This window comes from Haliaeetus albicilla, chromosome 19 (genome assembly GCF_947461875.1).
Source record: "Haliaeetus albicilla chromosome 19, bHalAlb1.1, whole genome shotgun sequence".
Taxonomy (NCBI): domain Eukaryota; kingdom Metazoa; phylum Chordata; class Aves; order Accipitriformes; family Accipitridae; genus Haliaeetus; species Haliaeetus albicilla.
The window spans coordinates 12,555,476-12,572,039 of record NC_091501.1 but is presented as its reverse complement, the minus strand read 5'-3'; the positions used below and the strand labels follow the sequence as shown (position 1 = coordinate 12,572,039).

Genomic DNA, 16,564 nt, shown 5'->3' with positions numbered 1-16,564 from the left:
CACTTAGATATAACAACTGGTATCGACACAGAAGGAAACTACACTTTGTCCTCATATTTTTTCCACTACAAAAGGTGACTCTGGTCTTTCTGAGAGGGCCCAATATAAATCTGCAAATACTATGCTAAAATATACTTATGTAGACCTTGTGGGTTATGAAACTAAGTTTTGCTGAAAAGACTTTCTTTTCAAGGTCTAGTAATTGTTATCTTCAGATAAAGAAATGGAGATACATTTATTATCCGCTACATTCAGTAGATGCAGTCATTCTTTCCTCTGTTCATCAGATTATGCCAAAAATTATACAGAAAAACAACAAAGCGTTACCCATGCAGGAAAAAAACCATAGTGTAATCCCAAATAGCTACGCTTACCTGCTGATAAACCATTGTAATCTGATTTTCTGTCGAGGAGCTCAAATGGCCACAAATCACTGTTACTGAAAACACTGGTATTTTATTGTGTTCACTAAACACAAGTGTATATACGTAAAATGAATTCAAGGGAGTTGTACACTGGAATACCTAGAGCACTACCAAGTTTATTCTCTTTTTCCCTGCCAGCTGATGCTGAAGTGGCATTTCACAATGTTTCTTTCTCCAATTACTAATTCAGATAGCTGGCATGACTGCTCTTGGTAAGTTATCCAACACAGTAATCACTTTCAGAGTGCAGAAATGTCTCCTCTAAACTCTTTTGGTCTCTAGCTCTTATCTCAGAATATACACACATATATATATATTTATCCTAAATACAAAAGTTTCTCTGTCTTACTAATGTCTTAAGAGTTATACAGACTGTTAACAGGATCTTAGAGACCTACTTTGCTGAAAGAAAAAATTTTTTTTTCACCTAACAGTTTAGTTATGGCAGCCAACTCTGCTATATCATCTTCAAAAGCCTATAAGGCTTCCTAATATCACCAAATTGAAGAGAGTTAAAAAAAAAGCTCTATTTCAGTTTTTGGCCTTGGAAGCATACACAAAGACTGGCATACATATTATTAGTACAACTTCAATCCTTTTGCCATGGACTGGCAGTTCCATCAAAAGTGTTCCTCTCCTTTCTACTGAAATCAGTACCGCATAGAGTAAGACAGACACATGAGAATACTGGATTTGGTATTAGAAAGCTGTAATATCAGTACAAAGCTGCTGCTAAATGAACTATAATGTAGGAGTACCTCTGTGCTATTGCTATCATCTATTACTGTTTAACTGTTCACTGAGTGACTAAAAGGAAGCCTGTTCCAAACCAGAGCCTTACAGTTTCAAGCTACCTAGTTCGTACTTTAGAAAGTAAGAACACTTAAGGGAAAAAGTTAGCAACTCAAACACCAGAATTATGATAATGCCGAAAGAGACAATGGCTTCTAGAGAAATACAGTAACACAGACAAGACTTGTCAGAAATATAAATACTGAATGGTGGAATAATCCACTGCAACCCTAGTTAGGAGTGTATGTCTGAACAGTCTCCATACGTAGCAGACAAAGAATTATAGCAGAAAGTCTGCTATATCAAGTTCTGCAGAATTTAAAGTAATCCCTCCCCCAGCTTAATAGCAAAAAGCACAGTTAAACTACTAAGTTCAACAGTACCACTGACGTCACCCATTTTATTACAAGCTGCTTTTAAGTTGGTAGTATTCCCCTTGTACGTTTAATGGATCAAGTAGAGACCAGCTGTTCAGCCTATGCTACCGTTCAAAGCAACTCAAGGTATTAGATTCTACCTCAATAGGAAACATGGGAGAAAAGGAGCATTGGGGAACCTAGATAAGCACAAAAAGTCTAATTTTATTTCCTTACAGAATTGCAGAAAGACAGAACACAGAAGGCCTGTCTCTTGGGCAATTACATGACAATTTTTAAAGTCACTACAAAGTGCTGCAACTTGATAAAATGCCTCAGTTATCAAGCACTCTTGAGGAGATAGTTTTGAGTTATTCTAAAAGACAATTAAGTCATAATTTCATGCTGCACCTGGGGAAAGACAGAGGGAACCTTAAAGCTGGCAGCATTCTAGAGAGCCAACAGACATCTGCCATTGAAAGAATTATTTAAGTGTAATGCTGTGGGATACAGATAATGCCTTTAAGCAACGACTGTGGAACTGCATATCGCACAATTAAACATCCATAATGGGAGAAAGTTTAGCTTTCTATCAACTAATAAGCAACTCGGGAATGGTGCTAGTATTAGAATGACACAGTACTAAGACAAATAAAAACTTTTATATATATATATAAAAAATTAAAAAAACAAAACCAAAAATTAAATCAATGGAGAAGTAAGAATTAATCTGATTTTCAGAGGAAGAATGTATTCATTAGAAGCTCAGCCACTCTCACAACAGCAGCACCCAGTGCATTTAAGAGGCTAACACATGGACAACTATGTTTTAAAAAGCGAGATGCTCATTCCATGCTGCTTTGAAATGGAGAGTACTTCTGACTCTGGAGAAGAACGCTGATGAAATGCTGGAGTACACCCAACACACTTCTCTATCACAATAAAATAGAATGTTCTTCAAGTGCTTACCCCAAGCAAGGTGAAATTCCTTTCAGAAATATTTCCTTGTTTAAACTCTCTCACTCAGACATCCAAGGCCTCTAACCACAAAAAGACCACAGAAATACATCAAAGTAAAAAGATGTTTTCAGCAGTACCACATTACTTCAGCTGAAACATAAATCAGATCTTAAACGTAGATCAGTCAAATGTGGGAAATTTCAATGCAGGGCATTAGACATCAAATTTGCATTGCACTACTTATTTTAAGGGACAATTACCTTGTCAACTGACAGGAGTTCCTTTGTTCTTGAGTTCCACATAGTCCACCATGGTGCAGTTTTTAGGGAAATTATTTCTATTGAAGTGCAAAAAATACTCACTGTCTTTCCTTCCCTCTTCTGATGAAGAGGTTTCCAGGGAAACTTTAAACCACACACACTAAAAAAATTATTTTTCAACTCAGAAAAATACAGTTTCTACTAAAGCATGCTGAGGAGAGAGATACCATGCCAAAAACAAGCTCCTGTTTATTGGCTCCATCAGTTCCTCCTTGGATATGCGTATGTTTGTTAACCTTTGAGAAACCATTTGCACTCTCCTTCTGGCTTCTTGCAAAGTATAATTTGTTAACTAATCCAAATTGCACTGAAAACTTGTATTTTTCCAAGAACCTATGTTAACTACAGGAATACTTTCCATGTTTAGTTTTGAGCTCTTCAAAATGAGATGACAATGACATTCACCATTTATGAAAAGAAAGGATTTTCTGGCTCTTCAGTATCAGTAACAAAGGATGAAAATAAAGTTCAGCATATGCTACACTCCACAGCTGTAGTATTTGCTCAGAGTAGCTGATAAATACAGCTGTGCTGCACCACAACTACTGAAAACACCACAACTGACAAGACTAAACCACTGTCAACCACTGTCGGTATTATATCCAAGATATCCCTGCTACCTGTTGTCATAAGAAGGCAACTAAACAAAAAGAGATGTGACTGCTTCAGCACAGGTAGCACACTCTTTAATCTCCCTATTCATTCTCTGATCTTTATTGAATCCAGAAGATCACCTGGAAATCAGTAAGCAATACATCAATAATTATGATTTATTTGCACATGTTCCCAAGAAATGGGAAAGGAAACCCAAAGACACCAGTGCATTTTTCACAGGAAGCTGAGGTAACAATCAAACAGAGCTCACGTTTTCACATATTTTTTAACAACTTCCAAAACTAAGAGGAAATCCAATCATTCAAAGTTGAGGTGACAAGAACAGCAATAAAAAAAATACAATCAGGGACAATCAAGTGCCTGTAGAAGAATAAAGAGCCAAGACCACAGCAAAGAGATTGAGATGACTATCAGATAATGGCATGAGTCAGCCAGCATCTTGGCTCCATGAGTTGAGTCAATTTTTAACAATGCATTTGGCCCTAGCTAAACTTAAAATAAAGCACAAGTTCTGCACATGCGAGAAGTCTTTATTAAAAGTGATGCACTGAAATACTTGTATTGAGGTCTAAAACAACAGTTCCTGCAATTGTACTGGAACTCATTTTATGGGGAGGGTGGAGGGGTAACGAAGAGATTTTTCTGGTCCCCCAACAGATCAGAGAAATCCCTTGTTCAGTGTCTAAACAGAGAAGTCCGTTTAATTACAGTAAATCCTATTAAACTGATCTTCCTTAAAAAGGGCTGAAGTGACCAACTCCAAGAGGCTATAGAAGACATAATGAATTCGGAGTTTAATTAGGACACACTGTTAGCTAACTATAATCTATTAATTAGCATTCTTAGTTTTTACAGCTCATTGCAATAATACCCTTTTACTTTTAAATTGCACCCTTCTTTTTTTGGACCAAAGTTATACAATTCTACCAGTGTGGTAGTAATTATAGTGATTGCCTGGAGAACAGTGGCCTGGAAATATCTGTAAATGTTTAATTAGGGGATAAAGGAAAGACGAGGGGAAAAAAAAGTGTGAAATAGAGGAATCACTGTTCTCCAATCTATACATATTTAGTAACCGCTTAATCCATTCTAAACCATACATTCATTGCATTTTTCTTGCAAGATTTCCACAGCATCCTCAAATGTCAAAACTGATTTCAGAAAAAGTCCAAGATATTCTCTTCAGAATATTAACAGAACAGAACTTAAAAATTAAAAGAATTTGAGAATTAAAATACTTACCTGCAGCTGAAATACAAAGAGCATCAGAAAGTTGAGTAAATGGTATTCCATGTATTCATTATTCTGGTACTGTACCACTATAACTAAAATTTTCACTGGATTACTCCTTCTAAGGAAATCCTATTTTGCAATAAAAATTATTTAACTTTAGGTTTTCTTCACTCCAAGAAGACATATGAAAATGAATACAAAATGTCGCACATGTTAACAAATCCCATGTTGTGATATTTACCTTTTGGTAAGAATACAGCTATAAAATCACATGACAAGTTCATTAAATTATTTCATACTGACTCAGGAAAAGCAACTTACTTTCTTCAACTCAGTTCTTTAAAAAGCAAAAAGAAAATCACAGACCACTTCAGTGTAGCACATTATGACTAACCAAAAGCAATCTACTATTTAAGACAGGTCACCTGAAAGCAGAGTATAACATGTCAAGTACTACCAGCACTATTTTTTTCCTCCAGCAGTTTTCCTCTCCCCTCCACCTTCTAAAGCAAATCTTAAAAAAAGCGCTGCCTAAAATAGCAAGTACACTTTAAGAGCTTCAAGAACATGATCATGCTTGAATTATGGAAACTATTTCATTCAACTTCCCTGGATATTTAAAAAACTCAACAGGGGAAGTAATTTTGTCATGGTGAAAGCTGACTTACATTCCAGGTAACTTTTAGAGTTGGACACTGGGCTTGTTTTCCATAAGAGTGGTGAGGTTTCTTACCGGAGAGTCCAGAGAGATGCCCAGCTCGCATTTGGCCATAAACAACTAAACAGGAGGACGCTAACTCAAAGACAAGTAGCTACTTCAGAATTAAGCTAGCAAGAAGGTCTAGGTGGGAAAATTTTAAAAAAGCTTTTAATAAGTAGAGCTGACTACAAAGAGACCTCAATTTTAATCAACCTCTCAGTTTTATTCTAATTTAGGGATGCTTTTAAGAGGGGCAAGACAAAAGAACTAGACACCCAAGATTCTCTCTTCTTCTGCCTATTCTCTAACTAGCCAGACCACTACAAAAAAAACTGTAGGGTGCTTTATAATAGTTGCATAGCAAGATATGCACAGCTTATGACAAAAGAATAGATGAGCAGGTATTAAACAGTGTTACTTAAAACGTAGCCAAGAACACAATTTATATCTGTTTGTGAAAACTTCAGGTCTGGAGGTTTTAAGTGGAGCTCTAAAATAAGACCGATGTAACGTGAACTTTGTTTTATTGGCAACCTGTCAACATTCAGCAACAGTTCAGTTGTATTTGGGGTCAGCAGTTAGTACATTCTGCATCTCAGAGAATGCTTCAAGAGGTAAGCGCTATAGAAATATTAATTATGAACAGGGTAAAATACTTCCAAAAAGAAACTGAGTGGTTAGCATCAGTCCTAGGAAAAAGAAACATGACACACACAAGGAGAAATGAGCACTCAAGAGGTGGCTTACAAGTCTGACTAGAGACATTTAAAAAGAGGCTTGCAAGTTGAAAATACATCTTATTCATACCAATTACCTGGGAAAAGCACCAATATAATTTAGCTGCTTAAACGTGACATGCAAGTTTATTTAACTCTTTTAATCAAGCTACTGCACTAACACAACAGTGACATTAGATGACAAACCTGGTTTTCTTCTTGCAAAACTCTATATTGTTCCTTCCAAATGGTGATTTTTGAAGCTTCATCTTTCCTCAGAGCTCTCTCCTTTTTTAGCTCAGGACTCCAGAAGGTCTTGATACTGTTCATGGAAGAACTCAGCTTGCTTTCCTTCACCTCCACATCCTTACGAAGCAGATCATTTTCCCTTAATACTTCTTTGAGTTGTGTCTGCAGATCCATTATCGTGTTATCCCTGGCCTGGCGCAGTGAGTGAGGCACAGTGGATGCCATGCTCACCGGAGGGAGATGGTGCTCTCCAAATGCAATAGTATCACTGGCAACTCCACTACTGGCAATGTTAGGGCTGCTACCCATTGCAGTCATCCTAACACCATAAGGCAGCCGCCCCCCAGATCGGCCCAAAGTCATGGTGCTTTTTGGGGTGTCTGCACCCACGTTCTCATGGTCACTTAGATACATAGGGCCAGACGTAGCATAGGCAGCATTTAAGGACTGAATATTTTCCATAGAAAGGGTTTTCCCACTGCCACCCCCAGTACTACTCCCAGAACTGCCTCCTGTACTGTTGGTTCGACGATGGCCCAAGCGTGGTGACCGTGGCAGCCTTGGTGAACGCCCTGGACTCTGGTTGCTTGGCTCAACCTTACCAACTGACCGAGCACTTCCATACATGATTAAGCTGGTGGTGTGAGGCAATTAGATAGGCATAAATCAGGAATGAGAGAAATCGTGTTAAGTTCTTCAATGGTTGTAAGTCAGCTTAAGGCCAATCACAACTTGTAACAGATCCAGTTGTCCATCTTTGAAGTCATGTGCTCATGATGTTCAGGACCGTATCTGTATCAATAAGAGTAACATATTAAAATCTGTATTGATAAAAGTAACATACTAAATACCTAGTTTATCACCAAATACTTTGTCCCCCAGGAAAGTGTATTCTACTACCTTTATACTTCTCCAGCATCTTTTCAATTCCCACTCACAAAAAAGCAATCTTTTATTTAAACCCCAGTATTTAAACTTAAAAAGGAACTTCTATTCTTGCTTTTCTGTTGTTATATTATCACAGTAAAGAGAGAAAGGAAAAAAAGGACCCGTTAATTTTCAAGCCATAATTTTGTTGGTCATGACCTGAACTCTACAAAAATTGTCTAACTTTTTTTCCTATTTCTACCTGGCCCTAATTCTTTACCTTTCTGAGTAAGAGAGACTATCAAAATTTAAAGCCCATTCAGTAGTATTTTTTTTCCTTCAAGCACTGCTGACTTCCATAGGACACAGTTTCTAAACCCTGTTGCTGTGAAAATAATCCTGCAAATGGGAAGGTAGTAGGATGGACTGAAATGATTCCAATCATGATATCAACTAGCAGGTCCCTTTAGTGTTGCAGTCAGCCCTCCTTCAAACTCAGAAGTCAGAAACAAAACTAAGAAGAATCGTGAAATCATTACTGGCCACAAAGCTTAAGCAAGTATAGATACAACTCTGAAAGAACAGCAATCACACAGTAATGGGACCAACGAGGTTAAGAGAAACAAGAGAATCACCTGCACTGAAAACTGGTTGCAGCCTCTTATTTTGTCTCAAACTGGGGTTCAGTCCTAAATGTGACTTAAATCTTTGTTCGGGTTAAGCAAAGATTTCAATCAAAATACACTTCTCATTAACCAGCTCAGATAAATTCCATTAAATAATACCATTCCAACAGCAGGGACCTCTTAAAACACAGAACAGTATGACATCATCATGTTGCAGTTCCTCCTCCCCTCTACTTTTCTTTAAACAAGAACTCTGGTAGCATATGCAATAAAATTCCTTATTTTTGCACTATAACATCATGCCATTCTACAAGCGCTAGCAGGTAACTCTTTAGTACAGGGGGACTGGGCTGAGACCACTGTTAGCAGTCAAGATCTAGTAGAGGAGCAAGAAACAGGGATGAAATCCACTCTTGTGACTGAACTACTGCACTGTAGAACTACTCCCACTCTACAGTTCTCACTTTTTTTTCCCTAATTATTCCAGTGTAAACTATTTCAAGTCACTGTTGGGCTCAAATGAAATCAAAACTAGAACACTGAAACATTCCTTATCTGACCTCTCCCCATTCGATGAAAGAATACCAGATAGTGTCCAAAGAGCAGCAGCATCTTCTATATCCCAACATCTTTCCTTTCACACCAGCTTTCATCTACCTTCGCCTTTTGCTCAGAAGTTAGGTTTGCCAGATATTAGGAATCAATTTTTCCAAACTCTATGGCATGTTTGTGAGGTAATAATTGGGCAAGCAGATGAAAGATTAGGCTTAAGAGAGGAATACATTTACAAAAATAAATTGTAGAAATAGTAAAAGTGGGTGAAGGGGAAGAGACCAAAACATAATATTGCATAAAATACTGGAAAAGGCTACAAAGAAAAAAAGTAAAAGCCCTATGAAAAGTTACAACGTTTTTCCTTTCAGAAACAAGTTAGTATAGGAAAAGATACAATGAGAAATAATTTTAAAATGTTTAGTTTAACCCCAAGTTTTAAATGGAAAACAAGATCAGACTAAGCTAGCATTTTTTTTCATTTTCACACTATTTCATAGAAGATACAATAGCATAATTTTACAAAGCTCGTGGAAGCTGATACTGTTTTGTGAGCAGTCCTCAAGAAGTTCAAGTGCTCGCTCTCACTTTCTCTTTTTTTTTAAATGGCAACTAAAGCTAGCAACACTATTGCTGCAGAATATTTTAAAACACATATGTAAAGGAAAATAGGCCAAGGAAAGATAGCCAGCAGCATTAATAACTGAAGTTAGCTACCAAAACACCACCTACAGATTTATTTATTTTTTTAATACAAGTCACAGATAAGACATTTCTTCTATTTCAGCTACATATCCTTATGCAAAACAGTACAGAAATATAAACTATGTAACAAAGTCTACAGTGTTCCACTGGAGTTGCTTCAATAAGCAAGACACTGTGCCCCAGATCTGGAAGAAAAACACTGCTTCCAAATAGAAAAGCTATTTCAGACTAATCTCACTGTTTGAGATATCAAAATGCTAAAAATGCTGCTATGACACCACTTGAACACTCAAAACACGCCAGATATGATTTCTTAGACACTACATAAAGTACATTTAATGAAAGCTTGCATTCACGAGGATTCTCTTGAAAATTAATCCAAATCACAGCACTTAATTCATTTGCTAGAAACTCACCACAGTAAATCAGTGCAAACACTCATTCACTTAAGAGCTTTAAATAAATTTAACTTGAACCAAAAGATTAGACGTTTTACCCTGTGCGATTTAGTTAACGCACTTTCCCCCAAAACATTAAGTTTAATGTTGCTAGAAGTATATTACTGTTGCATGCCAAAGTATCACCTAGCAAAGGGCTTAACAAACGTATGAGAAGTGCACAAAAGATTTTAGATAATTTCTAATGAGTTAATCACCCCCAAAATGGAAAAAGTGTCATTTAAATTCATGGAATTGCTTTCTCCTTGCTTTAGCTAACATTTTGTTAAACTATTAATAGCTTTTCAAAGAATGAAAGTCACTGATGTCCTCAACAGAAAAGTAGCTTCCTAGGCAGCTGAAAGGAGCTGGTACCACAGCAGGTGCTGTGCAGTAGCCATCTTCTAATATACCTGGCAGGCAGGTTAGCCCTCCTCCACCTGAAGTGGAAACACCAGTCCTGTGCTAATTCAGCTCTAAGCTTTGTTTCACAGGTAGGCACTATCCCCTCTGTTACTCCAGGAAAAAAAAAAAAAAAAAAATCAAATAATTCAAGGTATGAAAGTCAACTGCTAGAACTAGCTGTTGATTAGGGTTAGAGAAAGGATTCCCAGAGCAGGCACACGTGAAACTCAGTGAGAACAACTCCAACATCACCGCTATCACTGCCACACATTACACTGCACTCACTTTTCAAAAGCAAAGCCAAACAAAAACAGTAGACTAAGAAAAGAAAAAGCCTTTGGAAACAAGCAAACGTAACCCTCTAGTATTTCTCTTGAAATGAGGACTTTAATTACACCATTGTTAGACTTTAAAATTGTGAATATTCCAAATATTAACTAAATACACCCTTCCAACCATGAAGCCAGTTTCAGTATTTTCACTGACACAGAGATTTGTCATGGTTCAAGGAAAAAAAAAAACAAACCCAACTATGTTAAAAGATAAATCTTGACCTTCTTTTTTTTCCCAATTTTTTTCTAGTAGCATTTATCGCCGGCCATTTCACTTTGTTGCTATTAGGAATCCATAAGCAGAAGTAAATATTAAGACAATTCACAGTAGGAAATATATCTTTCATCTGAAAACAACAAAGTGAAGGCAGTGACAGAAACATCTTTTCTCATTCACAATACCAATTAGTCAGGAAGAATAAAGAGTTCTAGTTTCTGTCCAGGAGTCCAAGCAAAATTACACACAAGATTTCTTTCAGATAGCAACATAACCAAAAAAGTTATTCAACATTCTGACCCACACTAGCATTTTACCAGGAATCTCAGAAATACAATCTCTTATCTCCATGAGGCCAACATGCAGCACTGTTACTTTTTTCTTCTTCCACTGTGACCCTAAATTTAGTCACAAATCATCCCTTAACCTTACAAGGATGGTGGTAAACCACAAGGAACACTGTGCAACTGTGACATGAATGTATTGACCACTTGTCCTTTGCAAACTCTCCTGTAGGTTTCAAAAAACCTTTGGTCCTTTCTGCCAACACAGGAACCCTTACCTAAGATTACAAAGAAAGAGACTATGAACTGCAAGTGTTTAAAAAAAACAAAACCACTGAAGCCAGTGCTAAACCATTTTTCCTCAAGGTAGCTTGCATATCTTTACATTTATGAAACAAAACTAACAAAACTGTCTTGTTCACTAAGAGAACAAAAACTTCAAAAGAGCATCTTATCTGCAAGCCAAATAAAAAAAAATCCGCCAAAATTAACGTCAGCCAAAGTAAAAATTTCACATAGATATCTAGATTAGCATAGCAGCTTTGCAAGTACAGAGACGTACAATCAAACTGCTTTAGTATTAGTTGAAAATGCTATCTAGCAATTATAAAAAAGCTTGAAAGAAGGACTATCAGAAGCATAAAAAGGAATAGATGAGAATTACACAATACTGTAGAAAAAGGTTTGAAAAAAATGACACTTATGAACATATTTTCTTTATGAAAATGATAAAATAGATAACAGTACATCCTGCCTGAAGTGTCAGCTAAGAAAAATGTCTTCTAAGATCACTGGTAACTGTCCAAAAACACTTAGACACTATGAACTGTGAAAAAAGTTTATAATCTGACAGTAAACATTTAAATGTACTACAGTGCAACTTTTGGCAACTAAAATGAATCTGTTTCGTTACAACAGCCTAGTCATAGCCAGTGAAAAGCAATGGAAAATCAAGCCTCCTTCAAAACAGCAAAGCAGCTACCACTCCAAGAAGTACAGCAATATCCAGAACCATAAATAAATGAAAATGGTAATTCAAAGCAGCATGTAAGCTGGTTAACTCCTGCATCAGAATTTAACATGCTGAAAGAATAGTAAAATGCAATCTGCACGACTTCTGGCAGATTTACTTGTAAGGCAATTATAAAGTGAGAGAGAGCAGGAATAGGTACACTTGTCAAAAGATCTGGTGGTTTTCAATAAGAGTTGTATTCAGGCATAGTAGAAATGTAAGAAATTCTGGAGGGATAACATTAACATCAACTTCAGGATAAAGAATCCAATAAAATGAGATGTGTTCAACAATGCTGTCACACTCAGACCCTATATCTAGTATTTCATGTGAACCAATGGCTCAGAAAGCAGACATTCCTGGCTACAGCTGACAGAAAATGGAAGGTTCATTAACACAAAGTTTTGTTAACCTCTGGAGGATCTCTCTGTCATATAAATATATGATGCCTTTCCTATGTCCCCCTACTCCAGGACAAATGCTAATACCACAGTAACTACTTCTAGGTAAGGAAGCAAACCAAATACAGAAAAAAATACTGCAGAAATACAGGGAAATCCCTGCTTATGTTTGTTAAAACAAAAAGAGTTTTGGAGTAACTTCTGCAGCCTTCAGCAAGTAACATTTCCTCTGAATTTCTTTTTTGCAGTTGCTGTTTGGGACTGACACCGGCTGACAGACAGCAACATTTACGGAGTTAACTCCTTAATAGTGTCACTGCCCGATAGTCAGGAATGGGGCAGTCTGATCACAAAATACGCAGGCAAGCACATCTTGCAGCACACTGACCCCTCTAGTACCTCCCATCAGCATAATGGAAGCCACACACCCAGCTCCCAGAAGACTGAACTTTCTTGTAGCACCAATCCCTGTCTGCACAAGGAAAGCTTTGAATGTCAGTTCTATAATAGCAACAGAAAGTCAGCCTTTACAAGAGCTGTCTTAATCTGATAAAGCAGTGTAGCAGACACATTAGACTTCACTAACAGAGGTAGCAATTGTTCACATTTTCATAATTAATACCTTAATAGTTAATCACAAGTAAGAACAACTAGATTATACAATGGGACCTGGACTCCAGGATGGAGCAAGGAAAAAAGAGAAAGATAGCATTCCAAAACAGGAAAAGCTTATATTCCAGTAAAACCCTGACAAATATCTTTACCCTGCAATTCAAATAATGGGTACGATGAGAGAATAGACAGGATTCACAACTTAGAGGTGTGTCAACCAAGAGGAAGACAAAAAACCCTGAATTCCTAATACTTTCTGGTGCACACCACAATTACAAAAGCTAAGGTTGCTATACTACTTTACATAAAAAATGTGAAGTATCTATCTTAGGACTATAATGTAGATTTTAGATTTAACTAGTTCTGGAAAGTAAGAAAGCTCGCTACTTTTCATGTTAAATTAATGACTACTACACAAGAAAACAACAGAAGAAAGTTTACTTTGGAAACTGTTTGCAAGCCAGCCAATGCTGAACACAAGGCATTGAACCCACAGAATTCAGGGTTGTTTATCCATATCAAAATATTCTAATCCTCATGGCCTTGACAGCAAGAAAGCAAAAGGGATGAATGAAATTAAGATGGAAAAAATACGAAAAGAGAACTGTTCATATTATAATTGATCCTCATTCCTAGATAGTGCATGAGTAGAGGCCAAACACCAACATCTATTTATGTCCAATCCTTTTTAAAGGTAGATTTGGGAAGGGGGGGAGGGGGGTATTAAAGTAAATTCACCATCTGCAAGTTCACTGAAAGCAACAGTGTCCTTGTTCTGTTTCACTTAACATGAGAAGACAGGAACTGATACTTTCTCCCGCCACACACAGAGAAATCTTCCCAGAAAAATACCTCAAAAATCCCTGATAATCTTTAGGTGACTGACATATTGAAAACTACGTTTTGTAAAAGGTAGGCCATCAACCCTGACCCTAACATTTTGAGGAAAAAACCAGCAGTTATTTGTCAAAGCAGTGTTTTGTTTCTAAACATAAATTGACACTCCTGTTACACACTTTTTAAATTTGAAAGGTGAACATAAATGGTACACATACACTTCAAATCACCACAGAACATGGAAACATCTTGATTATCTGTCCTTTTTAGATACCATTCTGTTTCCCATTCTTCTCTCCCATTCCTACAAGATATCCCATCCAGAATACACTACCTGTGAGTCTCTAAACAAGAGGCAGAAATATTCATCAGCTTCCTAGTTAATTTGTCTCCCACAAGTATACATTTCCTTTCATGAGATCTACTTACTCCACAGGGAATGCAGAAGATGACAGAACATGCTCTACTCTATAGCAGCTTCTTTGCAAAAGCAGTTTTAACTGACATCAGGTTTTGTTTCTTATAACTCCCATAATTCTTGATATCAGCATAAACGGTAGACTTCCATCACCACAGCTTCATTCCTTTAGATCTTCTTTCCCAGAACACACCACCACAAAACCAAAAAGTCTCACTATTATAAAAATGCATGTATTTCAGCTAAATCTTTATTTACTCATATTTATAAACTTTGTGATACACCATTTGCTCATAAGGATTTTTTCCTAAAGCTGTGGAGGTCAGCCTCAACTCAAGCGAGAACAGGAGGTGCTACTGATATTTCTTAAGGCCTTACCTCATCTCACTTGTTAGACTAAAATGGTTCTGCTCACAGTACACTAAGAGTTAAGATGGTCACTAACTCTGGGTGCACAAGCAAGTTCTTTCCCTTTGTCAGGTTGCTGTGTACAAACAGAAATTTTTCTGTCTTCCTCCAGAGACTGGGGCACATATTTCTTAACACTGTTTGGACATCACACTTAAAGGCTTCCCAGGTATAGCAGAAGTTTTGGATACTGTTCCAGTGCCGATTCTCTCTGATAGCTTTAAGTATTTCACTGGCAGCATTGAATTTGTTACAAGGTGATTAGCACATGGTGCAGATATACTGTGGACCCTTGTCAATTCCTGGTTCCTGCCTGGATTTACTGGGATTGGACCCAATGACCCATGTGGTCCCTCCCTGTCCTACGTTCTTAACACTGACATGTGTAGGCAGGCTAGGAAGGTGCAGCAGGATTTGTTTTGTGCAATGAATGGGAGCTGACTAGAAGTCTCTAAATTTAAAGCAGATAGGAAATACCCAGGAAAAATTATCATGTGTCTTTTTCCTTTTTGAAAAAGTCCAAAACACAAGAAGCAACAGGAGTCAGAACATGCACATAAACTTCCTAGTGATGAACTGATTAAAATAACTCTCATTTCTTCTAATTGCCTACGAGACTGAAGACCTGTGGACATTAATTTTCTGTCATTGCATGGCTAAAGAGTTTACAGCCTGATTTTTAGAGTATACAGTCAGTAAATACCGTGTTTGTATGCACAGTTGTTTCTCTTTTCCCCCCAGGTGGCACGCAACCAACCTCCCAATAGTGGAAACACAATGCTAAAAGTGGTAAAGATATTTCAAAAGCCCAGAAGTACCTAGAAGCACTACTGAATCCATGTAGACAGCTAGCCTAAAGTCACCATGGGTAACATCACTATGTGAAGCAAAGCACGCTCCATCTACAGGATTTCCATCATAACCTCGCCCTGACAACAAAATTACATTAACGATATTGACACAACCCACATACTAGAAAACATCACTTTTTCTAAATCAGCATTGGATTTTCTAGGATCTCATGCTCTACCACTGCCATAAGGCAGCCCACTGCATGCCACAGAGTTAAACTCTTGGCTTAAACAGGGACTAATTCATAGCATCCTCATCACCCAGAGTGTTCTTACAGCAGAGTAGCCAGCAAGGTTCAAGAACACATATTATTGTTTCTTAATTCTAGCAATCGGTCTGATTATTTAAAAAGCTGCATGCGTGCATGCATCCATCCATACATTTCTGAGGGTACCATACATTTCTGAGCATACCACACTTGGATAAAACAAGCCAGACCTTCTAAACATACTACAATTTTCAAGTGGCTTCGCCAGGTAAGTGTTGTAACAAACCTCTCACACAAGAGAGGCTTTGGGGGGAATAGGCTTGAAAACAGTGAAGGGTGAGGGGAGGAGGGGTAACAATGGGAGAGTATCCTGCTTCACAAAATAAGGAATACTAGCAAAGAACTCGCACACTGGTTACAATAGCATGGTGAAGTATTTCTATTCATACAGCAACACAGATAACTGCTACCAGAAACTGAGAAAGTGGCAGATTCAGAAAAAAAAACCCCTACCTTTCTTTCATGACCAAGATTTGCAATTCAATAAAAAGGTACAGACCATGTAAATACCAAACCTCTGCTTTTTTGCCAGTCAGGCCATTAGCCAGATGTTAGAGATGAAAAGTTATGCAAACAGAATCTCATAAAAGCTTGTGACAGGATCAAAGAAACAATGTTAAGACTTATGAAAAACACGATGCTTTAATATAGCCCAAATAACAGAAACCTAAACTGAAGAAAACCTGCTAACATCCTTACAGTGGTTTGATTACAGCTAAATTGGTTTCCAAGAAAACATGGAGAAAGTTCAAATTATATCAAACATTATGACAAACTCATGTTTTACCCAGCAGATCCCAAGCTTTTTCTAGCTGCAGCCCCTCTTGCAGCTTAGTAGATTCAGACAATTCCAAATTTCTGGATGATATAGTAAAGTCAAATACTTGACTATTCAGGGAACTGCTGTTCTGGGATAAAGTTCTGAACTATGCCTCTGGAACTGAACTACATTCAGTACAGCTGCC

General features: G+C 37.4%; 1 protein-coding gene across 12 annotated transcripts in view; it reads right to left on the bottom strand.

Moving 5' to 3' along the window:
* The window catches only part of ERC1 (ELKS/RAB6-interacting/CAST family member 1), a 305,364-nt gene that overhangs the window by 287,022 nt on the left and 1,778 nt on the right, over positions 1-16,564 (bottom strand). For all 12 annotated transcript variants that reach the window (XM_069807691.1, XM_069807694.1, XM_069807693.1 and 9 more), the window contains exon 2: positions 6,325-7,158. In XM_069807691.1, coding sequence (XP_069663792.1) covers positions 6,325-6,993 — 669 coding nt within the window. In that variant the 5' untranslated portion in view covers positions 6,994-7,158. The remainder of the gene's footprint in view (positions 1-6,324; positions 7,159-16,564) is intronic.